Below are 27,541 nucleotides of genomic sequence, written 5' to 3'. Positions count from 1 at the left end.
TTTACCCCTTGTCAAAAGGACTTCCCATAACTTTGGCTTCAATAGCAGCATCCTCACACGAATTAATGTGAGAAAGCAATTTGAAGAATTTCGCCACTGAAATTTTTCATCTGATCGGATCTGGTATTAGAAGCAGGTGAGCCATTGACCCACATTTCTCAGCTACCTTGAATACGTCACTGCTACGGAAGCCAATCAAATTCAAGGAGAATGCAGCTGAAGGCTGCTTCAATATAAGAATAGTAAGATGATCTTTCTCAAATCAGACCTAAATTTCAGTGATAGCACTCAATCAATATTATTTTATCTCAGGATAAGAAACAGTATTTTTGGATAAAAAAAGATAGAGCAATTGAAATCATAATTTAGGTAAGTATTTAGTTAAGCAACTCCTTCTCAGCGAAATTAGATTTGCTAAGATATTTTGAAAAACCTCGACATATATATGTAAATATATATTCATATAAGTGATTCCATTATTTGATGCATTTTTTTGTGCTCTTTCCAAATTCAGGTATCGCTTCTTTGGCAAATTCCATTTTGAACCCTTAATGTGGCCCCAAAGGATAACTTATTACAGTATCTATAGTTTTTAGACTATGTGTAAAGTTAAAAAATTAGTTAAAAACTAATTCGATATGAATATTATGGTAAATTTTCGGCAGTTCATATTACTGACTTACGAATAAAGTGAACATGCTACTCGATGCCTTTTTTTATGCTCTCTACGAATAAAATAATAATTTTTGTCGGAAATGAATTTTACTCTCGCCCCTATATATACCAATTCAGGGTATATATTTGCATATTAGCAGGCAGTGGGTAAAGTTTAAACTTACCTCTCATTTGCATCAGAAATAAATTGGTATACAATTTATTGGTATATAATATATACCTGAATTGGTATATATAGGGGTGGGGAGTAAAATTCATTTCTGATAAAAATGATTGTTATATTTGGAAAGAGCATAAAAAAGGCATCGAGTAGTATGTTTACTTTATTTGTAAGTCAATAATATGAACTGCCGAAAATTTACCAATTTTTGAAGCCTAGAATTGAGGATATTGAGAAGGTAACATGTTAAGAGAACAGTTTTTCTTCATGATGTGCAGAAAAATTGTAGTTAACACATTTTAAATGTTCTTCCTCTATCCTTTAAATTGTTGGCTACTATGGGCTGTTTTTAGCCCCTTCAGGCAGAGCAGTGGCGTTATTTCGTAAAGATCCTGAGGGGGGGGGGCAAAGTTGGAGCCAGTTTTCCAAAATCATGTAAAGAGGATAGTAAAAACTAAAAAAAGCCATTTGGTACCATATAGGCACTATTTAGTGCTATAAAAATACTGTAAAGGTACTCTATATCACTATAAAGGCAAATATGTGCTAAAAAACTGATCTGTTTCTGTTGGTTATCGAATTATGTAGGCTTATCTTAGGTTTGACAAGATTTTGAAGAAACTAAATTTCAGCTGGGGATGGCAAACTGAGGTCTGGGGGAGGCAAAATGACGTCTGAAGGGGCAGTGGTATTTACGTATAAGCCAGGCAACACACAAGAAGTGAATTTGGTTAATGTTAATGAAATAAAACAAAAAAGGATTAAAATATAATAGTTTAGAAACAAATTTGGGCTATATATTTGCATATTAGGAGAAGTGGGGGTAAAGCATAGCATTTACTAAATGCGTAACCTAACCTAAGTACCTTTTTTTGCCCTTCCACCCCAAAAAACTAAAATTTAAATATTAATCACGGAGTGAGAAACCGACTAGTTTTTCGCGATACAATTCTCGTGTGTTGCCTGGCTAATATGTAAGTACCGGGGCAGTTGCCCCCTTGCCCCATAGCAAATTACGCCCCTAAAAGGGCTCAAAATTTCATACTACCCCATAAGAGATTATTGAATTTGGAAAGAACATAAAAAAGGCATCATGTGACGTATTTACCTTCTTCCTAACTAAGTTATATGAATATATATATATATATATATATATATATATATATATATATATATATATATATATATATATATATATATATATATATATATATATATATATATATATATAATGTGCAAATATATCTATTTATTGGTTGACTTTTTCTGGAGGAAGAGTGATAAACAAATAAAGTAGTATTATTGGATTAATCATTCTGTTCTTTCCAAATATTTTGGTTACTTTCTTGACATTGTGCCCTCCCTCCTCATAGTCCCAGATATAGCCTAAGAACAAATAAAACTACAGGAAAACACTATAAGAGTGAAATTTTACTTTATAATGGGCAGAATGTTTCTATTAATCAGATGATTATGTTTCTTTCCGTTGCTTTCTACTTTTTGAAATAATTTGAAACCAAGTTTAATTTCACAATTCTTTTTTTCTTGCTCAGAGGAAATTAAATTTTATCCGGTCGACACTGCAGAAACCAGTTAGCATAAAGAGCGTGTGATACATGGCTAGATTTAATTGACGAAGGAACATAATATTAGGGACATATCTGAGACCTTCAAAAGGAGGAGGGTGCATTGTCAAAAACACGATCATAATATTTGGAAATTAACACAAAATAAGAAATCTAATCGTCCTACTTTTATTTATTTAGCATATTTCCTTCAGAAAATGCCAGCCACCATATATAATATATATATATATATATATATATATATATATATATATATATATATATATATATATATATATATATATATATATATATATATATATATATATATATATATATATATATATATATATATATATACATATATATATATATATATATATATATATATATATATATATATATATATATATATATATATATATATATATATATATATATATATATATATATATATATATATATATATATATATATATATATATATATATATATATATAAAATTAGTGCCACTAGACTCCTTACTTACTGCTTCTTTTTAAAATTATTTTCGCATTTTTGAAATTCACCCAACCCCCTGATGTTTCCATATATAGGCCTAGCCCTATTGACATATTTCTCCGTTTTTTTTTTAATCTCGTGATTTGTCATCTTCTTTGTTAAAACGGGTTTTGAGCTCTCTAAACTTGATTAAATCCAGGTTTGCCAAGTGATTGATTACAGTATTAAATTATTTAAAAACATGAATAACAATGGGAGACAGTATGAAAATTTGATCAATAGAAACATGCTGCTGCAGTATAAGTAAGGGCACTTGTGTATTAGTCAGTACACACTCAAGAAGTGAAGTTAGGTTAATCATAATGAAATATACCAAAGTATTATGAAAATACAATACTTTAGTAACAAAATTATGGAAACTGCAACATAGAATTATGATAGGGGGGCCGCACAGAACGCATTATATTAAAGCCCAATCGAAATACCAAATCTGTATATTAAATATTTAATAAAAAAAAATATACCTGCAATATAGGCCTAGCCCTGCCCTAGTAATATATTTTTCCGTTGATAATGCACATCCAAATTCTCGAGTGTCTACTGGCTAATACACAAGTACCTAAGTAAGGATTCTGTTATTAATTAAATAAAAAAAAACAAGTTTTTTAAACTGAAAGTAAGGAGCGACATTAAAACTTAAAACGAACAGAAATTATTCTGTATATGAAAGAGACTGTCCCCTCCTCAACGCGTCGCTCTTTACGCTAAAGTTTTTTATTGTTTTAAAAAATAAAGTTGTGAGACAGAGTCAAACTTTAGCGTAAAGAGCGAGGCGTTGAGGAGGTGACAGTCTCTTTCATATACAGAATAATTTCTGTTCGTTTTAAGTTTTAATGTCGCTCCTTACTTTCAGTTAAAAATTTTTTGAACGTTTTTGAATAAATGCAGGTTTTGATCTTGGCTCACCGTACATGAATAATTAAATCAAAATTTTCATATTAATTTACTTTTATTAGTTAAATGGCTTTCTCGAAACCTGTTTAATTTTATTTACGAACTTTTTTATTAGTAATAAATATACGTAACTTACGAATTAACTTACGCAACGAATTTCTATATTCATATATTTTTAATACGTTTATTAGGGGGTTCGCCCCCTAGTCAATACCTCGCTCTTTAAGCGAAAGTTCAAATTTTGTTCCAATTCTTTAGAAATGACCGCTTAATCACAAAGGCCGTTAATTAGAATAAATAGCTCTTATGGAAGTACTAAAAAATCTTTGGCTTAAAGAGCGAGGCATTGACTACGGAGTGAACCCAATTACATATGTAATATGTTCTGTTCGTTTAAAATTTCGATGTTGCTGCTATTCCAGTTGAAATACTGGTTTTTTTATATTAAATTTCTGATCTTTTTTTAAATAATGCTGGGAAGTCCGGCGTCCCCTTCATAGCAATTTCCCTTCCCCCATTAAAACTTCCTTCATGTAAAGATCCGCCCACCTACACTCCGACCCCCCCCCACTACCAGGAAAAATATCCCCTGAAAATGGCTGTATAAGTACCAATAACCAATACGATATGTTAACGTTTGGTAAAGTTAAAAACTTTCAGCCCACTCCCTCGGAAGTTAGGAGAATTAAGTCATCCTAAAAGACATACTTACAATATTTTCGAACATGCTGAACAAAATGGCGATCTCAAAATTTTGATCAGGTGACTTTGGGAAAAAAATGAGCGTGGGAGGGGGCCTAGTTGCCCACCATTTTGTTTGGTCACTTAAAAAGGGCACTAGAACTTTCAATTTCCATTCCAATGAACCCTTCCACGATGTTCTAGGACCACTGGTTCGATACGATCACCCCTGGGAAAAAAAAACAAAAAAACAAACAAACAAATGAACACGCACCCGTGATCTTTCTTCTGACAAAAAATGCAAAATTCCACATTTTTGTAGATGGGAGCTTGAAACCTCTACAGTAGGGTTCTGTGATACGCGGAATATGATGGTGTGATTTTCATTAAGGTTCTATAACTTTTAGGGTGTCTTTCCCACTTTTTTCGAAAATAAGGCAAATTTTCTCAGGCGCCTAACTTCTTATGGGTTGGATTAAACTTGATGAAACTTATATATTTGAAATCAGCATTAAAATGTGATTCTTTTGATGTATCTATTTGTATCAAAATACCGTTTTCTAGAGTTTCGGTTACCATTGAGCCGGGTCGCTCCTTACTTACAGTTCGTTACCACGAACTGTTTGAAAATTTGTTTTTTGGTTTTGCATATATCCTCAGGCTTGTGGTGTCGAGTGTCAAAAACTCGAAAATGATTTTTGAAAAAAACACGAAATTAAAAAGTCTATTGGTACCACTTTTACTTTAATAATTAAAAAAAAAGATTCACGAAATAAGTTTTTCAAAGAAAAGTAAAGAGCTACATTAAACCAAAAATGAGCAGAAATTAAGTTCAATAATTTTCCAAGCGCAAAATTGCCTAATATATATGCAAAAACAACAAAAACAAACAAACAAAACATCAAAACAGTGAAACTCTGAAACAATATAAAACAGTGAAACAGTATGCAGTGTTTCGATTAATTAAATTATCGTCTTTTAAAAAAAATGTTCTATCCCATAATCTCATTTAAATCAGTTTGACAGAGTTGTTTTTATAGATTAAGAAATAAGCAAACTAGTTTTAGCGAAGAATACATGACGCATCGCGAGATGATGAACAACGAATAAATGTATCGTTCAGGGCTATATATAAGAACATCGGGGGGTTGGGCTCATTGTCAGTGCAGCGACTATTATACTGAAAAGAAGCGTACAATAAGGGATATGATGGTACTACATATATTTTGTAAATAATAATTTATTAGCAAGTTACTAACTATTAAGTAAAAATGGGGGATATGTTTTTTGGAGCAGGGAGGGGCAACAATACAATAAAAGCAAAATGAACAATAATTATTGCTTCTCTGATTATGTAAGACATATCTACAAAACAAGCTCTAATAAACTGACTTGTTATATTTTCCAATATATTTTGCTATAATTTCTTTGGTTTATTTTCAAAAGGAAATGAAGTTATTCAAGGAAATTTCAAAAGTTTTGAAGTTATTTCAAAAGGAAATGAAGTTATTTTCAAGGAAATGAAGTTATTCCTAAGACGAATGTCAGTCATGTCATATATACTAGCCAAATAACTTCACCTCTTTTACCTGATGTTGACTTACTTGACTTAGATCTCCTTCCGGGTGCTCCATGGTGTAAACACCATGGCGCTCCATGGTGTCTGTCTCCTCCATCAGCATTGGTCGATGTTGAGCATTTGTGCTTCAACAAGTCTGATGTTTGTCATCGTGAAGAAGTCAGACAGGCTGTCAGTCTGTTGTTGTTTTTTTTCGGCCTATAATTGTCTGATATAGGGCCGAAATCGAAGATGGCGTTTGCAGGTAGGTGTGAAGGTGTTCCTAGCAGGTGCTCAAACAAACATAAGGTTTATTCAGTTGGTTGGATTGAAAACAAAGACTGTTTAGGCAGTCGAAATAACTCTTTGCTGCTAAGAAGTCGAACCATCACACACCTTCGATCCCCCAGGATCGTTCACTTGAATTGATCGATGATGTTGAGAGTTGTGCTGTCGTTTGCACCGTATCAACTACGCCAAGCATCACAGAGTCAACGGGGGCGTTGAAAGCTCGAAATTTTGTTGCATGGCTGACTTTTCAATTTTCACCAAAGTCTATCCAAAGCAAAAAACACCTGATATATTCTCGATTGCAGCTCTGAAAGGAAGCTATGCATGTCAAAAGATTATATAGCCCTGATACATGAACTCTTGAACAACTTCAATGCTAGTGGATTGTCCAGCTTAGATGAAGAATCAGCAGTAGGATAAGACAGGTCAATTGCCATGATTTTGGTTTTATTTCACCTAATCTTTAGCCAAACGTTTGCCGCTTCCACTAGTTGCTCCATAGAGTCCACCAGAAGGGCCAAGTAATCAGCTGAGTCAGCATTCCCGAACTTGAACCCACATCTTAGGCATAAAGTAGTCTTTTTCATAATGTCGTCTGTGATTGAGATTAAAGAGCTCACCAACTGCAAAACGGTGGTGAACTCCTGTTTTGATCTGAAAAAACGTCAAACCGAAGTAAAAACTGCAACATTTAGATCCTCATAGTCATAAACCTTCTTTAGGAGAAATATAGTCCCCCATCTTGAGTTTCAAGGAAAATCTCTTTTCCTCATCGGATGCAGTGACGTGTATCCTGTTCCTTCTTCTTGTTTTTTGCTTCGTCTCCTTCTTTTCTCCCTTTTCTTTACTCACCAGTGGTGGGGTACTGCAACATCATACAGAGATGTTCAAGGGCTCATTTGAAAGAAAAAACATATTATTAAAAAGAAAGTACATAAGAATTTTTGACAAAACTGGATTTTTATATACAAAATTAAATAATACACGGATCCTTTGACAAGATAGTATAATGATGTGTCTTTTGAAAAGTTCTTGCAATTAAGATTATTCACAATATTAGTTATTATTCTTGAATCAGCTGAAAATGGCGACTTTTTCTAAAAAGTTTTTTTTTTAGTTTTTTTTTTCAAAACACTTTTAACTTTTGGTTTGGCTGAACTGATTGAGAATATACCTTTGAAAAGAAATAAAAATAAAGAAAATATAGAATTGGGCCATGTCTGAGCACGTGAAGGTTGATTCCCCTCTCCTATAGCGGCCCAAAATTGTGATTTAGCTGAAGTTTTAGACGCAACAAAAAGTAAAATTCAAACTTTTCGAATTGGAAGTACAATGAAATTTAAGGCTTTGTTTTCGTTTTAAAACTTAAAAAATCCATATATGCACAGTATTACACAGTATTGACCTATTATTGACCTAGTATTACACGGTATACACAGTATTGACCTATATTAGAAGTGATCAGTAATCAGGGATCAGTAACAATGCAGTATTCAAGAACCGAAAATCATGTTAAGCATTTAAACTTTGGGGTGGCATAAAAGAGTTTTTATGAAGTCTGACATGTATCGGTACGTGTTGGAACAAACGCGGGTTGATCAAGGAGTTTTTAGACGCACCCACACGCTCCACGCACCTACATTAGGTGGCCAAAGCCGGATGTATGTTAGGTGTGCCAAAAAAGTCATTACCAATGGAGTCCTGTATTGGGCTTCAGTTCAGACATCAGGGTCGTGAAGCGTAGACATTTATTGAAATGATGTAATAGATTCTCAAGTTGTATCCAGGGCAATATCCTGGATTCTTGTCCTGGGGAGAGGACATAGTTTTTTTTATACCTACATCTTTAAGATCAATTTCCAATTTCAAAACATTTGATTGGCTTAAAAATTTCGTAACAAAAAAATATTAAGGTTTAGACATAAGTTTATGGTCTAGTCTGGTTGACTTACGAAAATACGCCACGGAAGGATAAACTAATGGAACTCTGGTAAACTCATCTAGGGAATATCCCTATCTTATCTGTAAAGCTGGTAAGCGTCTAAAAATCTCGAAAAAGATATTTTGTATTTAAATACAGCAAAGTTGTAAAACTAACTAACAAGTCCGGCTATCTGATTAGGTTGATTATCAGACTCTCAATATCTGGGTTGCAAGTTTGAGCTAGACGTTGGGTTGTTTTCCGTTGTCAAAAAGTAGACTGAGAATGCATTCCTTGGGTGAAATTGCGAAAATATTTGGTACCGTACTTTAATTTTCTCATTTTGTAGGAAAAGCTAAGAAAAATATCATAAATTTATTCATTTGTGTTGTAATATATTCAGTTGCGTGTTCAATTCAGGATAAACCGCAATTTTACTTTTGAAATTAATTCACGTATTAACTTGAATCTTCGAAAACGCGTAGACATAAATAATAATGTACGATATTATTTTCAAACCTAAAGTGTAGGACAAAATGTCATCAATGCAGCACCACGATTTAGCAACACTGTCCATGGAACCGTCCGGAAAAAAAAATTATGCTTAACATGAAGTCTAAAACAATTTATAGATTTCTCTGTTTTACCACATAAAAAGCTCACTTATGTGAACTAAACATTGGACAGATCTTTAAACTGGACAGATTTTAATCCCTGTGGGACGCCATAATTCACTTTTGAGAGTGGGCAAAAAGTTGTTCAACAGATATCAATCTACAATTCAAATTAACTTAAACCAAGAAAATACATTCCCTCTTATGATTCAGATTCAGAAAAAAAAAACAGAAGACTCACGAGTTAAGGAATCAAATGCCTTATGAATGTTCAGGAGTAGAGCAACAGGAACTAATCCCAAATTTAACGGAGAATATAGGCTACAAAGTTCAAAAGGGTTACATACGTAGGCTCTGTTGAGTGCTTTATTGGGAGACCAAAATAAAAATTGTGAAGAACGTATTTACAATTTGAAAAAGCAATGAGACAAGGAAGTGGAGCCCCTTCAAAATATTTGTAAATTTCTTGGTTCACTTTTATATAAAACAATAATCCGAGCATGCTTGAGGGCATTCTATTTTTTTTTTTAAAGTTAAATTAGGGTTTATTCATCAACCAAAAATAGCAAAATCCTGAAGCTAAGCTTGCAAAGGAGATCCTATATTCAAATTAAAAATTAACAACCTTAATTCAACCCCCTCCCCCCACTTGAAGCAATATATACATGGGCGTAGGCAGCATATTGTCTAGGACGGGGAGGAGTAGTTGATAGTGTGATGGAGGGCCTTTTATCAACTGCTTTTCAACCATCTGCTTTTTTAGCCATATGTAATATAAATTGAAGGTCTAGGGGGGGGCAGCTGCCCTCCCTCCCCCCTCCCTACGCCTACATATATATATATATATATATATATATATATATATATATATATATATATATATATATATATATATATATATATATATATATATATATATATATATATATATATATATATATATATATATATATATATATATATATATATATATATATATATATATATTATATTATATATATATATATACCATGTTTTAAAATTCTAATAAAAAATGAATTTAAACATCATTAGGCAGTAATCACTTTAGTTTAATCAGAAGAGGGAGGCCGATTAGAAACAATCAAGTCCTTAGCAGAGGTGAAAATTTGAGTCATCTTGGTTTGAAGTACAGAAGCATCAACATACCCCACCCCCTCCTCCTCCTCTCCTTCCTCTGTACTCATCTTAGGTCTAATTATACTTGAAAACCCCAATTCTCTAAGAAAAAATTTATTTTGGTTAGACTGAAGTTATGAAGTTTCTGGATAATGCCATATTTTCCTCAGTATTGCCACGTTCAAAATAAAATAGTTGAATTATATTATAATTAAGTATAAAACGTAAAATTATAAAACTATAAATAAATATATAATTAATTACAAATTAATTGATTATAAAAATTATTATATTAATTTTAAAACTATTAAATTATTTAAATAAGAATTAATTATTAAATTATAGTTAAATTATAAAGCCTTTTCATCAATAAAAGTTAAAAGATTAACATTCATCTTTTAGTTCATTCCCAAAGACGGTCACACTTTCAAAGGATAATTTAATAATTTAAATTTAAAATATTTGATGCCATATATTTCTACCTTAATTTTTTGCTGACTTTTCATTTACGTTTCTTTTATTCGAATTTGACAATAGCTATGACCAAAAATTGATTTTCTGATTCTTACTAATTTTCTTTTGAAGATATAGCCTATAAGATGACGTAAGTTTCCACTCAATTTATTACAATCGGATTTCATTTTCGTTATCCTTAGTGGCTTAAACGTCATTATTTGGCGTACATAAATGACAATTTTTATTATTATTAAAATAAATAAACGATATTATATGAATATTTTTAAAGCCGTGAAAATCATTGATTACATCTAACCAAAGAATTTATTACTATTAAAATAACTAAACGATAAAAAGTATGAGAAAACTTGTAAAGCCGTGAAAATCATTGGCGATACTTAACCAACTCATTGTTTGTATGGATCTTGGAGAGGTATCAATTTAAACGAAAATCGGTTTCGAATTTTAATCAACTGGAAATGTGTGCCGGCATTTCACTTTCTCTTATTCTTACAGACGCAAAAGTTGCTCATACATAACTTCAATCAGAGCACAAGCCTTACCCGGTAATAGCCTACGGCTTACGGACATCTGTTATCCTATATAATAATCTGCACCTGCTGACAGTGTTTCCACTTTTCTTTTCAAACAAATCTGTAAAACCTCGGTAGATGGCTCTCAGCCCAGGAGACATCTACCAAAAGTAGTTTCAAAATCTTCCTTTTTTTGTAAGAATTCTCACTAGTAATTCTCAGACCTCCCGGAAAATCTTTAGAAGTAGAAATCTTTAATGCTGACAAAAATAAGAATCTGATTATTGATAAAACACTATACGCCTCTTCATGTGAGTATTACACGCTTAAACGAAATGCAAAAAAAGATATTTTTTGAATCTGGACCGGTGGGTCATTATTTAGGGGGGGGGGTTGACTGATGTTCCAAAAATAATTATATATTCCATAAATTTGCAACTCTCCGCGGATCTTCACATAAATACGGAATAGGGTCTGTGGAAGAAGAGGGTATAAATACCCTCTAGAGACTAAATTCGCCCTCTAGACTACCCTCTAGAGACAGATATAGAGGGTAAGAGACCACCCTCTAGAGACAGATATAGAGACTAAATCTGTCTATGGTTTTACGTGTTGAGAACTCACCCTCTTATTACAGGTAAACGTATTTTTTATAGCATAAGAGATGACATACTCAAGCTTGCCGGCACAAAGTGTGGATAAGTGCTTGTCGGGGTATTATTAGCGTCGTTTAGGAATTCTCCAGGGGAAGGGATGAAATTATTAACACAAACTTCGATCGCATCGACGTTAACGTGGAAATCTTGGGTTTTAGGATTTTTTTTTCTGAATGTATAATAGTTCGTGGTCATGGACTGCAAGACAGGAGCAACTCATGTTGATAGTAATTAAACTCTGAATTAAGAGCTTTGAAAACAATATATACAAGAGAATAAACAATTTATGGTGAATTTCATGTATAAAATTCATTAAGTTTAAAGTTACCCGAATTTTTTTTTTTACAAGTCTGAGAAAATTTGCTCCATTTTCAAATAAGGGAGAAACGTTTCCGTAAGGAAGAATGATTTCGATGGAAATTACTCTGTCGAATCAGTATTTCAGAGAATTCTATTATGGAGGTTTCTAGCTTCTATGAATAAAAAGGTAAAAATTTGCTTTTTTTTCCCCTAGAAGGATGATTACGGAGGTATTTATTCGTTTTGATATTTTTGTCCCCATGGGTGCTTGAACCTAAAGTTATAAAATTTCCTGAGGAGCCTCAGTAGAAATAGTTCTAAGAAAGTTCTCAAATAGTTCTAATAAACTTTTTAAGTAGCACTAAAGAGTATATCAGAGCAAAGTGGCCTTTTTTTGCCATTTAATGGCGAAAAATGGCGATTCGCCCTTTCTGGGCCCTATGATTGCCTGAAACCCTAGGTGTAAAATTTCCAGGATAGCGAGTCGATTTTAAAATTATTGACAAACCATTTACTGACTTTCCAGTTTCAGAGAAAAGAATACCAAGCGGTAAAGCATTCATTCCTAAAGATGTACGTTGTGGACACAAAATAAATGGATAAAATAAATATTAACTCTAAGCCTAAGGTTAACTAAATGTATTCACTGGAGACTTGATAAAATTATGTACATGGTGTGGCGTATAATTGCTCATCAGCCATTATGGACTAGGGTCGGTGGATATTTGTGCTGACGGGGGAAGTGTGCTGGAAGCATAAGCAAGTGCACAATTATGCCAAAATTTCCTAATTCTCCTTGTGCCATCAGATAAATAGATAAATATAAAAGAAAGTTTCAGGAAGAGAAGGTGGGAATTCACCTTCAATTCATTTTGATACTTGGGAATCATATACGTCTTTAATATTGGTCTTGGTTGGCGATTGCACGTCTTTTATTGAAGACAGTCTTTTTCTCTGTAACATAAAAGATTGTGCTAATAAATGGGGGGGAGGTATCATGAGTGCCACCAGAAAATTTATCGGATGGGTGTATTCAAGGGCTACTAGAACCTTTGTTTTACACTGAAGTTTAAGTGGGAATATTTCTCAAATTACTATCTATATGTATCGCTTAAAGTCGTCTTGTTTCCGAAAAGAATTGCCCCACTACATGCGTCCACCGACATCATCTTTATAAAAATATCTTTTCGAAGTATTTCCTTTGAAAACCATTATCCTCTAATTAGTTTTTTTTGAATTTCACATCTTTTAGTTTTTTGAATTTCAATATTCTTCTATGTAACAGAAAAGATTATATCCTCTTGCCTACATGCGCTAAGATTGAGAGATGAGGGTAGGTATGTAGGCTAGTAGGTATGTTCAAGTACTACCAGAAGCTTTGTTTTTACTGAGATATAAATGGGAATATTTTACATTTTCCTATTTATGTACATTTTTTAATGTTTTCTTATTTCTCAGGGTCCTGCCCCCTATCAATGAAGTTTAACATGTATGAGATCCCAAAGGCATTATCTATAAACTGTTAAATGTATTATGATGTGACTATATATAATATGCATATATATCATGGGCGTAGGGAGGGGGGGGAATGCCCCCCTCCCCTAGACCTTCAAATTTACATTAGATACCTCTTTGCATTTAGCTTAACCCTGTGTATGCCATTAAAAACGAAAATAAATCAAATTTTGAAAGAAAAAATTTTCGCTTACAAAAGGAAAGAGCAAAATTGAAAATTTAAATGAATAGAAATGATTTCGTATATGAGATGTACCCCCCCCCCCTTAACCCCGTTCTTTAAATTAAAGTTTAATTTTTGCTGTAATTCCTTGAGAACGACTGCAGAAACGCAAGGGCCTTTGGATTTGAATAAAAATTATTTTTAAAGCACTACAAAACTTAGCATAAAGAGCAAAAGGCTTGTGAGGGGATAGTCCTCCTCATATACGGAATCATTTCTTTTCGTTTGAAGTTTGGATGTTGCACGTTACTACTCTTTGCTTTAAAATAAAAACAAAATTGTTATTATTATTTAATTTGTATTTGAAAAGAACAGCTGTTTTGGAGCTTATTCATTCAATTGTCCATTCAAATTATAGTCCATTCAATTGTTCAATTTAATATTTGGTACTTCTCTGTCAAACGGAACACACTCATGAACTACACTGTCTAAGATCTAACAATAACCGGTTTACCTCAACGGACAGTTATGATTTGCTTATTTTAATTGAAAAAACTAGGATGTAGCAATATTTTTATTAAATATTTAATATATAAAGGTGGTTAGAGGTTAGGTTAGGTATTTAATGTAATATCTTTTGCGCGGCCTGCTTTTCATAATTCTTTATCGTAGTTTATATAATTTTGCTTCTAAAGTATTATATTATCATCAAGTCTTGGTATATTTCATTACGATTAACCTCACTTCACTTCTTGGGTGTGTTTCGTTTAACAGACAAGTACCTGATATTTTCTAGCATTGTATAAGTATTAATTATCTTATAACCATTTTAAGTTCAGTAATTAAAATTATATCTTTATTCTTTATAGATTGTAATTTTTATTAATTTAAATTTAAGATTCACTAAGAGAAAAAAGGGTAAAGAATACGGTTTTTTCTATGATGAAACCTTAAAAGCACATTTTCAGAATCTGGAGGTCCCATCTCTTTCCCCCTAATTTTCGCCAATGACTTTCTTCACCGTTTACACTAAGTTTAACTTATTCAATCAGGAGCTTCATGTAAATCTGCAAACTCATGCACCTAACGGTACAACTTCATTTTCTGTTACACCATATGACAATTTATAGCAAATAATTATAATCATTCCACTTTTTGACACGTTTTATGCCTGACAAATGATTAGCGTTATCTTAAGTACAGTTTCTTGATACATGTATGTCAGGTACGAAAGCCAACTGGGCTTGTGGTTACACATATTGTATGGGAAACTTAGTAGAAACTGTCGCTAGTGTTGAAAAATACATCATCGCCATCTAAGGTTTGATGACATTATTTGACACAAAACTGTTACATACTCTAAATCACAGTTTATAGAATTATCCAGTATGATCATTCTCTATCTCACCCATTATAAAAACCCGGACCGGGGTGCGAGTGCTCCGGAGAACGTTTTTGCAGATATAAACATAGGCGAAGTCAGATTAGCGGGAATGCGGGTTAGTCTGTTTCCGATTGTTTCCAACAAAGTGCATGGAAACAATCGGAAACAGACTAACCCGCATTCCCGCTAATGCAGAAATAAGTGGGAGGAGCTTTTTGTTCGCACCGAGAACGAAGACCAGAAATGATCTGCGATAAGCTTACTGTCTATAAACTGTGCTCTAAATGCAGCTGAGGGTAAAGAGTGCTGAATAATTTGCCAGTATCACCTAAAATTCAAATAGCCTACTTAGCTTACCAATATTTTCCCAAGCTAACCTTGGTCTACTTTATGCAGACTGTATTTCGACTTAAAAAAAACTTTTGAATATGACAAACGTTAATTACTACTTACAGAATAATTTTAGGTTCCATCCCTTTGCATTACTAATTATTCCTATCATATATGTGAAGCTAATGAGGAATTGGCACTTATGTATTAATTAAATAAAAAAAACAAGTTTTTTAAACTGAAAGTAAGGAGCGACATTAAAACTTAAAACGAACAGAAATTATTCCGTATATGAAAGGGGCTGTCCCCTCCTCAACGCCTCGCTCTTTACGCTAAAGTTTGACTCTGTCTCACAACTTTATTTTTTAAAACAATAAAAAACTTTAGCGTAAAGAGCGAGGCGTTGAGGAGGGGACAGCCCCTTTCATATACGGAATAATTTCTGTTCGTTTTAAGTTTTAATGTCGCTCCTTACTTCCAGTTTAAAAAACTTGTTTTTTTTATTTAATTTCTGATCGTTTTTTAGTTAATGCAGGGGATGTTTCCCCCCTCTTTAAAAAATCGAGTAAATTTTCTCAGGCTCGTAGCCTTTGATGAGTAATACTAAACTTAATAAAATTTATATATTTAGAATCAGCATTATAAACACATTCTTTTGATACATTTATTGACATCAAAATTCCGTTTTTAAAAGTTTTGATTAAACTTAAGACGTATCTCCTGTTTTTTTATTGTTTTTTTTATTACATATACGTTATTAAGTATATGATGGTGTTCTCCTCTCAGTCAATAACACGTACCTTAAGTTACAAGTTAAAAAAAAATTTTATTAAAAAACCTCTGAATCAAAAAGGCCGGTTAATTAGAATAGATAAGTCTTTTGAAAGCACTTAAAAAAAAAACTGTAGCGTAATGCGCGCGTTATGTCGTGGGGGGACAACCCCCTCACATACGTTATAATTTCTGTTCGTTTTAAGTTCTAATATTTCTTCTTACATTTCAGTTGAAAAAACTTGTTTTTTTTTTATTTAATTTCTGATTGTTTTTTAAATAATGCTTGGAAATCCGGCGCCCCCTTCATCGAAATGTCCCTTCCCCCAAAGAAACATCCTCCACGGAAATATTCTCGGGATTAACCCCCTCGTCTAGCCCCCCCTCTCCAGAAAAAATCCTTCCTGAAAATGGTTGTATACTTCCCAATAATCAATAAATAATGCTGGCAAGTCCGGCGCCCCCTTCATGGCAATTTCCCTTCCCCCATGAAAACTTCCTTCATGAACAGATCCTCCAACTTAACCACTGACCCCCCCTTCCCACCCACTACCAGAAAAAAAACCACCAGAAAACGTCTGTATACTTCCCAATAACCAATACTATATGTTAACATTGGGTAAAGTTCATAACTTTTAGCCCTCCCTTTGGGAACTGCGGGGGAATAAGTCATCCTATAAGACATATTTATCATATTTTTGACCATTTTGAACAAAATGGGTATCTCAGAATTTTGATCGGGTGACATTGGGGAAAAAAATAAGCGTCGGAGGGGGCCTAGTTGCCCTCCATGTTTTTTTGTCACTTAAAAAGGGCACTATAACTTTTAATTTACGTTCCAATGACCTCTCCCAACATATTTTATTACCCCTAGGTTTATAAAATCACCCCTGGAAAAAAAAAAAAAAAAAAACAAACAAACAAACAAACAAATAAACACGCATCCGTGATCTTTCTTCTGGCAAAAATGCAAAATTCCGCATTTTCTTAGATAGGAGCTTGAAACCACTACAGTATCGTTCTCTGTTACGCTAAATATAATTGCGTGATTTTTATCATGGTTCAATAACTTTTAGGGGGTCTTTCCCCCTTTTTTTGAAAATCACCCAAATTTTCTCAGGCGCGTAACTTTTGATGGGTAGCACTCAACTTGATGAAAAATATATATTTGAAATCAGCATTGAAAGCTGATTCTTTTGATATATCTATTGGTATCAAAAACCCGTTTTCTAGAGTTTCGGTTACCATTGAGCCGGGTCGCTCCTTACTTACAGTTCGTTACCACGAACTGTTTGATACGCCATTAACTCAAGCTTGCGCTCTCTATAACTTGGGAACAAACCGGTTTCTTCGTTAGTTTCTTTCAGGTTAGCGTGAGACAAGACAAGTGACAGAATAGATGGGAAATATGTATATGGACAGTTTGAAGCGGGAAAACAATTCTTACATCATAATATGCAGAATAATTGTACCTAGCACATTTTGCATGCAGACCCGCTAAACTTTATCCCTCCCCCTCCCAACGTGCAAACAAATAGCCTAAATTTGTTTCTAAAGTATTATATTTTCATCATATTTTGTAATATTTCATTATGATTGAGCCTCAAAGAAACAGGTTCTAATTAAATAAAGCACTTGAGTGAGTGCTGCATAATATTCAAGTACCGAGGAATTTTCTGAAGATCGTGAAGAAATTATAACATACAACCTAAGCAAATATTTTGGCCATTTATCTTATGGTCGTCCTCAGTAGCACAAAAAGTAGAATAAAGACAAAATTTGACTAACGATGCAAAAAAGAAAATTAAAATTACAATCATATTTAAAAACATTCCAAAAATCAAGAAGTTCAGCTAGAGTTTTATCTGAATTTCGAGCTTTGTAATGGACGTTAGGAGTGTTTTGTATATGGTTTTAATTTTAATTGTACCGTTTGCATCGTAAGTAGAATTTAATTTCTATTTAACTGACTGTTTTGCTGAGACATTGAGCAAATTGAGCCATGAGACATTAGATAGGTATATTTTATTTACTGCCTTCAGAAAATTCGTCATTCATTTATTTGTGCATTTGAAAGGCAGAATGGTCGTCGTCATTATTCCTGGATTGGTCCCTAATCCCTATCATACCATATTAAATTGGCAAAAAACCAACTCTTACGAGTTTATTACTAATTTTTGCGCGCAATTGGAAAAAAAAGTGGCGTGAAATTTCCAATCAGAACAAGTTTTATTATTGGAACACAAGGGTGGATCCGCAGAAACCCGATTTGGCAATGTCAGTAGGGAGAAGTCGTAAGCTTTATTGTTACGTTACCACTTTCCATCATTGAACTTTCACATTTCTTCTTCGCGATGCGTTTGTTTCGGTGCCAACCAGTGCAATAGCTTTTTTATTAGTAACTTGGCAGTACGAATGTATTTAGTAACTTTTTCTTGGGTTGAAATTGCTAATAGGTATAATGGCCCTTTTTTTAAAACAATCTTTAAAATATCAGTAAGTTCCGATTAAAATTTTCAGTAGAGCTATTTTTTTACTGTTATGTTTTGGCGTGTTTGAGCGTGGACGTTTACAACGAAAGTAAGGAGTGACTCAACCCAATAGTAACCGAAAAATCTAGAAGGACAGATTCTGATAGCAATAGATACATCGAAAGAATTGACCTTCTATGTTGATTCCAAATATATTTACCTGATTTTTGAAAAAGGGGGAAACACCAGATAAACAAAACGAAATGTTTGGCTAAATCTTAAGACAAAAGAAAGTTTAGGATGGCTAGGCAATATTTTTCGGATGAAGGAGAATGCGCTACAAAAAAAAATTGGCAGCCTAGCTGGGGCTGAAGGAGAATGCGCTACAAACAAAGAAAAAATTGGCAACCTAGCTGGGTTTAAGAAAACAGCAGAATATACTCTATTAGGGGTGGCAATTTTTGGCCGTTGCATTCCCCATACGGCCAACTTCTTCAGCTTCAAGGTAGTCGTGCAGAAAATTATTCATTCCTCGTTTTTGGCTGAAAAACAAAAAGGTAATTTAAAACCTTAATTAGTATATAGCCATTAAAGAAAACGGATCTGCTACAGTCTTTAGGAATAGATTGGGGATATTCAATTGCTATCTTTAATAACACGAACACATCATATTTGCACCAAGTTGCTGAGACTAACACAGCTCAGCACGCTCCTCTAGCACAATCTGTTCAAGATTTCACATTTTACTCCCTCCCGCAAAGTTCTAGTTTCCTTTATGCCTTTTTTGACATTCGGGAAAGTGAATTACAGAGGTGGCATACTAAAACAGCACCAAAGGCTCATCTTGATGTACTAAAGGGTACATCTGTAGTCAAGGATGAAAAAGGAGTGACAGAAATTATGCAGGAACTGAAGACAATTTTATTCCAACTGTTTGGGGAACTCCGCAGATGGAATAGCAGACTTCTTTTGATAAAAGTTCAAAGAGACTGCGTTTAGTGAACCAATATAGTCTATTTGTTAGTTGAAGCTATTAGTCCCAATTTTGTGAAGATTACCCTTGATGAAATTTTGACAAAACTATTAAATACTTGCACTTGAAACTACAGTATTTGTACCACAAATTATTTTATCAAGCTTGACAAAAACTCCAAAAGTAGAAAATAGACAAGAATTTCTTTGAGGTTTCGTCCACCCTCGAATAAAAATAAAGTGTGTTGTAGAAAGATATATTAAGACGTCCTTGCCATAAGAAAGTTCAGGAAGTATCCTTTGTCTGTTCATGGCTGTTAGATTTATTAGGTAAAGACACAACGCGATATCTAACTAACTTTTGTAATATATATATATATATATATATATATATATATATATATATATATATATATATATATATATATATATATATATATATATATATATATATATATATATATATATATATATATATATATATATATATATATATATATATATATATATATATATATATATATATATATATATATATATATATATATTTTTCAGGGGAATTTTCAAATCAAAATTTTTACAGGGGGGATTTCCTGGCATAATTTCAAAAATCAGTCAGAAATTAAATAAAAAAAGTTTTTTCAACTAAGGAGCAACAAAGTCCGTATTTAGGTGGGTGGGGGGGGGGATAATTTGAAGCGACTAGCAAGTATCCAATATATTATTTAATTTTAATTCTAATTAGTTTTAATTTCTACCATTATTATACATGTCATTACTATTTTGAAAGTTGAAAAACTGAATATGTATTAGTCCATTATTTTATTAATTACAAAGCGTTGTTCAGACCAATCTCTGGGTTAGTGTGACATTCATCCATCATTATCATCATTTCCGGGTTGGGTAGGAAATATTAGGGACAAGTTAGTAAGAGAATAATATGACCTCATTCATTACTTGTTTATTGGTTTTTATTTTTTATCACACTTATATAATTACATTTTCAAATCATGGGATGAGGGGGTGGGTGGACAGTAAAGCATATTTCGGAGGGGGGGGGGGTCAACAAAATAAAATAATTGTACTTGATGATTTTAATCCGAAATTCCTCAAGATTCAAGAAATCCATTTTTTTTTGTTGGAGAAAGGGAAGGGCCCGTTCCCTCCCTAGGTATGTCCCTTCTATGATGTATATGCGTAAATAAGGAACTGACTTGAATCTTCCTTTGATTCAACTTGCTGCTTAAATAGTATTCTGAACGTAGGATATAATGCTTAAACAGTTAGAATCTCAATTTTTGAGTTTCTGGCCCCGAAAACTCACTGCACTGCAAATAAGTGTATGATGAAAAAAAATGTCTGAGTACAAAAAAGTTACGTTTTACAGCATAATTCACTTTTCTACCTATTCAAGGCATTAAATTGGTGACTAAAATGATTTGTGACTAAATGATGATGACTAAAATGATGGTGACTAAAAATATTAAAAAAGTTTCATAGAATGAAAAAGAAGTTACGTACAAGTATTTAAGCAAAATTCTTTTGCAGAAGATGAAGAACACTGGGAGACGCCGAGGAACATGGCTTTTGGGATGTCTTTTATTGGCGAATTTTGTAAGTATTTATTATATATTGCAAGAAATATTAAAATAAATTATCATTGGACTTACGACAATTACAAATATTTTAATACAGGTACTATTACTATTACTCTTATTACACATCAAATCAAATTAATTTATTTAACATATAAAAATACAAAGAAATTTACAGCAGCCATCTACAAAAACCCGAAGGTTTGTTTACGATGGGTGCAAATCCATTATTATAAAGCTCTACATCCACATAACAACTATCTCAAAATAACAACACTAAAACAATATATTTAATAAGAATGTAATCATCCCCTTGCCACACAAATCTGAAAAGTGACTGAATTGTACAGTAAAACCAGGAAAATGAAATACGAAATACTAATAGGAGTAAATAGAGAGAAGTGTGAAAACAAATTGATCGAAAATCTAAAATATGAATCTAAAGCATGGGAAACTGGATATAGATTGCTTATAAATTAGCCAGAAAAAAAATAGGCAAATACTTGCATAAAACTTTGGCTATTTTTTTTTTATTTTTGCCAGTTTTATTACATTTTTGCCAGTTTTTCTCTTCAATATTAGCGCATCAGTTCAGGAGAGTACAAAGTATGACATGAAACATTTTCTTAGTAAAAAATTTGTTGACTCTCGCGGTGGTAACACGGAATTCAAGTTAGAAAAAAATGCACAAATTACGAGTGGTTAGAATAGGGAAAAGAGTAGAATTGGATTCGGCTCGGATTGGGTGCGTGAATCTGAGAACCGTGAATCTGAGATATATGTTTTATCATATATACTTTATATTATCAACTTGTCGCTAGGGGTCAAGGACCTTTCCAGAAGATTGGAAGCAAGCCTAATGCTATTCCCCCTTATATAGGGGGTGTCTGGTTCGATTTGGGAAACCAAAGACCAATTTGGATATTGTCCTAATTTTAAAAATAATTGGAGAAAGTGATTTGCCGACGTTCATATAATCATCTCACTAATTCAAGTCTTTTAAGTGAAATCAAATTCGGGTTTCGTAAAGATCACTCAACTAGACATGCTGCCATTCATCTTTTTGATATTGTAAATAATTGTTTTGAAAAAGATGACACCCCTCGATATTATTTTTTGAATTTAAAAAAATATTTGATGTGGTAGACTTTAGAATTCTATTATGAAGGTTTGAACGTTTAGGTATTTAAAGATTGAGTTTAAACTTGTTTTAGAGTCTGTCAAGAAACTGTGAAATGTCTATTAAAGTAATGATTAGCAGTCTTTCTTCTTCGTTGTATCGAGTGCCTTTTGGTTTGACAAAAGGGTACAAGTGCGCAACATGAAAAAAATTTAAATTAGTCGCAACAAATTGATTTGAGGTGAGAGGATCTAAATTAAAGTTTTGCGAAAATCGTCTGTAATGTATATTTATAATATTCATTGAATTTTTGTCTGCCAGTGTCGTCATTTCTTTTTTATGTAATGTCTTCATTTATTTCAAAATCATCATCCTAGATAATCTTCTGCCGTTCATTTTTTCAAATACATCTGATCGATCAAAAGAAATTGCCAATTTTTGTCATATCAATCTAGGCCGTAACCGAGCAATCATAAGTGTTAATATATACAATTTAAAAGCAAGGAACCAGTGGCGGATCCTGGGGGGGGGGGGTGAGGGGCGCCCCTTCCCCCTCCTAGCGTATACCCCCCCTAAAATTTTTTTATCGGATCAACCTATTTTGTGCCTCCCCCCCTAAAAGAAATCCTTTATCCGCCCTGCAAGGAATCACAGGTTTATGAAGGCAATAGCCCACATTACATCTTGGTTAGGCCTGCGAATGATTTGAAAAAAGATCAGAAATTAAATATAGAATAAAAAATTTAATTGAAAGCAAAGAGCAATATTAAAAAAAAATATTTAAATCAGATCGTATCTGCACAAACTTAAGACGACCGAGTTTTGCAGAACAATCTGGAATAAACAAACATAAAATATGAATAATAGTAAATGTAAATATGATCAAGTCAAATATTTTCATAACGTAAAACTACCAAAAAATAACCAATAAATAAATAAATGAAACCCAAAATGAACAGAAATTACAATAAATATCTGAGTCAAACTCAAAACGAGCAGAAACAATTTTTTATTAGCTCAAGGAAACATAAATTTTGCGGGAAAGTATTATTTGCCGTGATTTAACATTGAACCTTCAAATATATAAAAAACAAAAACAATTAATATAGCACTTAAAACTTCAGAAGAAGCTGAAAAACATAAGTAGCCATCTTACTTAGTACATTGGAAAAGTATGTGCAGTGTATAGTAAGTCATGGTCTACATTCAATAAATAGTCGTAGCCTAGTTTTCTTAGCTAAGTACTTACGTAAAATCATTGATTCTCGGGCTTTTTTTTCTCTTTTCTTTTTTTCAGAAATAGTAATTCTGAATTAGAGGTTCTTTTTTTTCAGAACAACCAACCTGAAAAGAGCCAATTAGTAAGCGGTCTCTGGCTGCACCAAGCTCATAATGGCTGAATTGTGCAGTAGAGACAGAAAATTAAGATATAGATAGAATAAAATATAAAATTATAGAGATGAATATAATCAATGAATATACATAGAATGAAAAAAGGACATTATGAAGGAAACGATGTATAAAGAATGAACAATATGAGTCTTTATTAAAAAACAAATCGCGTATATAGTTAAACTAGATATTAAATATATATCAAAGTGTATCTCCCTTTTTTAACTTGTGATTCTTTTGATGGGTCAAGTTTCCAAGCAAGCCAATATTTTTCATTATAGAAATTGCTTGGAGTCATTAGGGTTCGTTAGAAGTTGAAACTTTAAGAGGGGACTTTTAAGTCTAGATCCACAGACTTCAAGAACCATATGCCTTTGTTGGCAAATAGAAACTCAATTTGAAATTCTGATTATCTGGCATAAAGATTTTCTTACTGAAAGTGGAATATAAATTTTGGTAGAGATAGGGACTTGGGGACAAGTTTGAGCCATTAGTTCTAGTAAATCAAGCAGAACTGCTTATGGGATGTCATATTCCTTTTGAGCTGCGAATAATTATATGAAACTGTTGTACCATATTACAGAAGACATTCCCCGTGGTTCAATCGTTTTTAATCAGAGATGGGTCTTTCCCAAAAGTGAGCCATGGCTTACCTCTTTGACTTTAAGAATGGAGATGGACGCCTGGAGGGGACTCACGGCCATATCCCCCCAGACATTTCTACAATTTCTCCTGTTTTCTGGGTGGTTCTCGTTCAGATTATCATTGGAAGTTGTTTTTTCGTATTTTGATTTGAAGTTGTGAGAGTTAAGTAAAAGTAAAAGGATATTTTCAATAAAAAAAAGGTCTAAACATGCCTTTATTGTATATTCAGTAAAAAATGGCCTTAAAAAATCCCTGCCTCCCCTACAAGAACTGGTGCTCCTGAACATAGTCTTTGATTAGATAACCTTCTAGGTTCTTGCGATTCAAATGATCCCTGCCTCCCCTACATGATTCAAAAAATCCCTGCCTCCCCTACATGAACTGGTGTTGATGAACGTAGTCTTTGATTAGATAAGCTTCAAGGTTCTTGCGATTCAAATGATTAGGCAGCCAAAAAAATGATAGTGTGACAGATTTTCAAACTTGAAACTGACTTGCTCAAAAATTGAAAATTTACAGTTTTTCTGGTTTAACATTAAGTCCTCAATGGGGGTGTATCAAAATATGCCAAAATATACACAAGTTAAAGCGCTATTAATATAGCTCTATTCAGAAAATTTTAATATCCGAAAGGGTCTAATAGTTAAAAATCAACTCAATATCGATTTTATGTTGAATATATATAACGTTCCAATCTGTCAATTTTCAGAGTTGTCTAACCGGCCTTTTTTGCAGGTTGCTTCTGACAAACTTGACTCCTCTGCACTTCCGCTAGAACACAGAGGAATTGACGATCCGCAATCAGGAGCCTTGCAGGCTTTGCCTAGTCAATACGTTGGAAATAGTGTTCCATCCCCAGGGTTAATTCAAGATGATCTATGGGCTAGTAATTCTGGAGTTGATATGCCACAAATAAAGAATCTCCAAGTTCAGTGTGAGAAAACCCTAATGAGGGTTAATATTGAGTTTGATCGACCATTTTATGGAATGATTTTCTCAAAAGGTCATTATAGTGACCCAAATTGCATTCATCTAAGACCTGGAAGTGGGCAGTTAAGTGCCACTTTTGACATTCTTCTAAACAGCTGTGGCATGTCCTCATCTGCAAATGGGGTTGGCAATTTTGGACAACCTTCTCCCACAGGTACCTTCGTCGAAAATACTATTATTATTCAATATGACCCGCTGGTTCAGGAGGTTTGGGATCAGGCACGAAGACTAAGGTGCACTTGGTATGATTACTACGAAAAATCTGTCACTTTCCGTCCTTTCTCTGTAGACATGTTGAATGCAGTGACAGCTAACTTTTTAGGTGATAATCTTCAATGCTGGATGCAAATTCAAGTTGGAAAAGGGCCTTGGGCATCAGAGGTATCAGGCATTGTAAAGATTGGCCAAACTATGACCATGGTTTTGGCTATTAAAGATGATGAAAACAAGTTTGATATGCTTGTGAGAAACTGTGTCGCTCATGATGGCGTAAGAGCGCCAATACAGCTTGTTGATCAATACGGTTGCGTGACAAGACCTAAAATTATGTCTAGATTTCAAAAAGTGCGCAATTTCGGCTCCTCTGCCAGTGTCGTATCGTATGCCTATTTTCAAGCTTTCAAATTCCCTGACTCAATGAATGTCCATTTCCAATGTGTGATCCAAGTCTGTAGATATAATTGTCCAGAACCCAGATGTGATGGGGATCTCAGCTATGCTGGATCAAAACCAGAAACGGCTGCACTACCGGATCCAAGAGCCAAAGCCGGTACTCAGATTCCTAGCAAACCTCTGCCAGAGGTAAATCGTCAAATCCGACGACCAGGTCCTCTTGCCCAAGGCCTTGTTGCAGAAAACCGCGAAGGTCTTGCCGTCCAGCCAGAGGAAAAACGTCGTGGAAGACCAAGATCAAACGATTTAGACGATTTAGAGTCACCTCTTAGAAACGCAACGAGAAAACGACGTAACACTGAAGACCTCCCTGTTCTTCGTATTTACAAACGAGACACCCAAGAAATGACCGATGTTCGGACGACACGAATCATCCAAGTTGTTGCTCCAGGTGATGTTGCTTTTAATCTTGGAAATGCCAACGAAACTGTGGTGGTGCAAAATTTAGCCTCAGTGTTAGATTCAAATAATGTATGCATGTCAATTCCGTCCTTCATTGGGGGTCTTGTTATGCTTCTTCTTCTTCTGAGCATCACTTGTATAGTTTCTGCTTTCTTATTCATCCGTGTTAGGACTTTTGATAAGAAAGGCAAGACAACAATCATCCACCACACTAACTCAGGCTATGATAACACGGAGTTTGTTAAAACCCCAAAGTAAATAAAACATTTAGGGTAACAATTTATTTATTAATTTTAATTTATTTGAGTATTTTTTCTTGGATGTGGGTACTTCAATGGGGCAATTTCAACACTTCAAACCACAACCCTTATTGAGATTTTCGGGTATCTTGTGTATGGTCTTTTTAGTTGATGGAGGTTGAAACTACTAGTACTCTTGTGTTTATCTATATGAAAACTTTTCCATACGAAAGTTGTACATTTTGTATTTGTGGAAGTTGTGCAGTTGATTGAAGTTGTAACTGGTAGTGCTTTTTGTGCGTATGTGTTTCTATCTTTATTTTCTATTTTCACTTTGGAAATTTTAATCGTACTATGATAAACCAACTTTAAATAAGTAAATGTATTTTAATTAGTCATTTAAAGGTTATTTTAACTCAATAAGTTATGAAATATTAGATAAATTAAAAGAATTAATAACGGTAAAACAACGTAAAGCTGATGCTCCGTTATATGAGCAACAAATCACTGGAAAGTGAGGAAATCAACGAAAAATCATAATAAATAATAAGATTGATGAATTTAGTTAAATTAATCTATGATTTTTTATTTTTATTAATTTCTGCGTGAAATTTTTCCCAGTGAGCCTTTGCACCTAAGCGTTAATTTATTTTTGTAACCATATGTTTTGTGATAATATTAGACAGGGATTAAATTCTTTAACCGTCTATGTGTTACATCTTTAGTTTCTGACAGGCTATGTTGCAGCTAAATCCACTTTAAAATAATATAGACGAAATAAAAAATCCTATCTTGACCCGTCTTGAGTCTATTCATGCCTGAAAAATGGTATTGTCGGATATTTTTCTTCCGGCTGTTTCGAAATTCAGAAGTTCTTT

General features: G+C 33.4%; 1 protein-coding gene across 1 annotated transcript; it reads left to right on the top strand.

Annotated features, from left to right (window-relative positions):
• The first annotated feature begins 256 nt into the window (after window positions 1–256).
• Window positions 257–27,370, top strand: LOC148956985 (uncharacterized). The gene is made up of 3 exons (XM_089088102.1): window positions 257–369; window positions 21,157–21,222; window positions 25,096–27,370. The coding sequence occupies exons 2-3, from the start codon at window positions 21,160–21,162 to the stop codon at window positions 26,680–26,682; spliced, it is 1,650 nt and encodes a 549-aa protein (XP_088944228.1). The 5' UTR covers window positions 257–369; window positions 21,157–21,159; the 3' UTR covers window positions 26,683–27,370.
• Window positions 27,371–27,541: the final 171 nt, after the last annotated feature.

The sequence above is a fragment of the Artemia sp. Qi Xiang Cuo genome, chromosome 1 (assembly GCF_049724085.1).
Source record: "Artemia sp. Qi Xiang Cuo chromosome 1, ASM4972408v1, whole genome shotgun sequence".
Lineage (NCBI taxonomy): Eukaryota > Metazoa > Arthropoda > Branchiopoda > Anostraca > Artemiidae > Artemia > Artemia sp. Qi Xiang Cuo.
The sequence above is the reverse complement of the archived record's forward strand: the minus strand, read 5'-3'. Positions and strand labels throughout refer to the sequence as shown.

Excerpts from the sequence above, each read along its gene's own strand:
- LOC148956985 (XM_089088102.1), top strand. The coding sequence starts at position 21,160 with ATGAAGAACACTGGGAGACGCCGAGGAACATGGCTTTTGGGATGTCTT. Across the intron at positions 21,223-25,095 it reads GTCTTTTATTGGCGAATTTT|GTTGCTTCTGACAAACTTGA; the intron begins GTAAGTATTTAT and ends CCTTTTTTGCAG.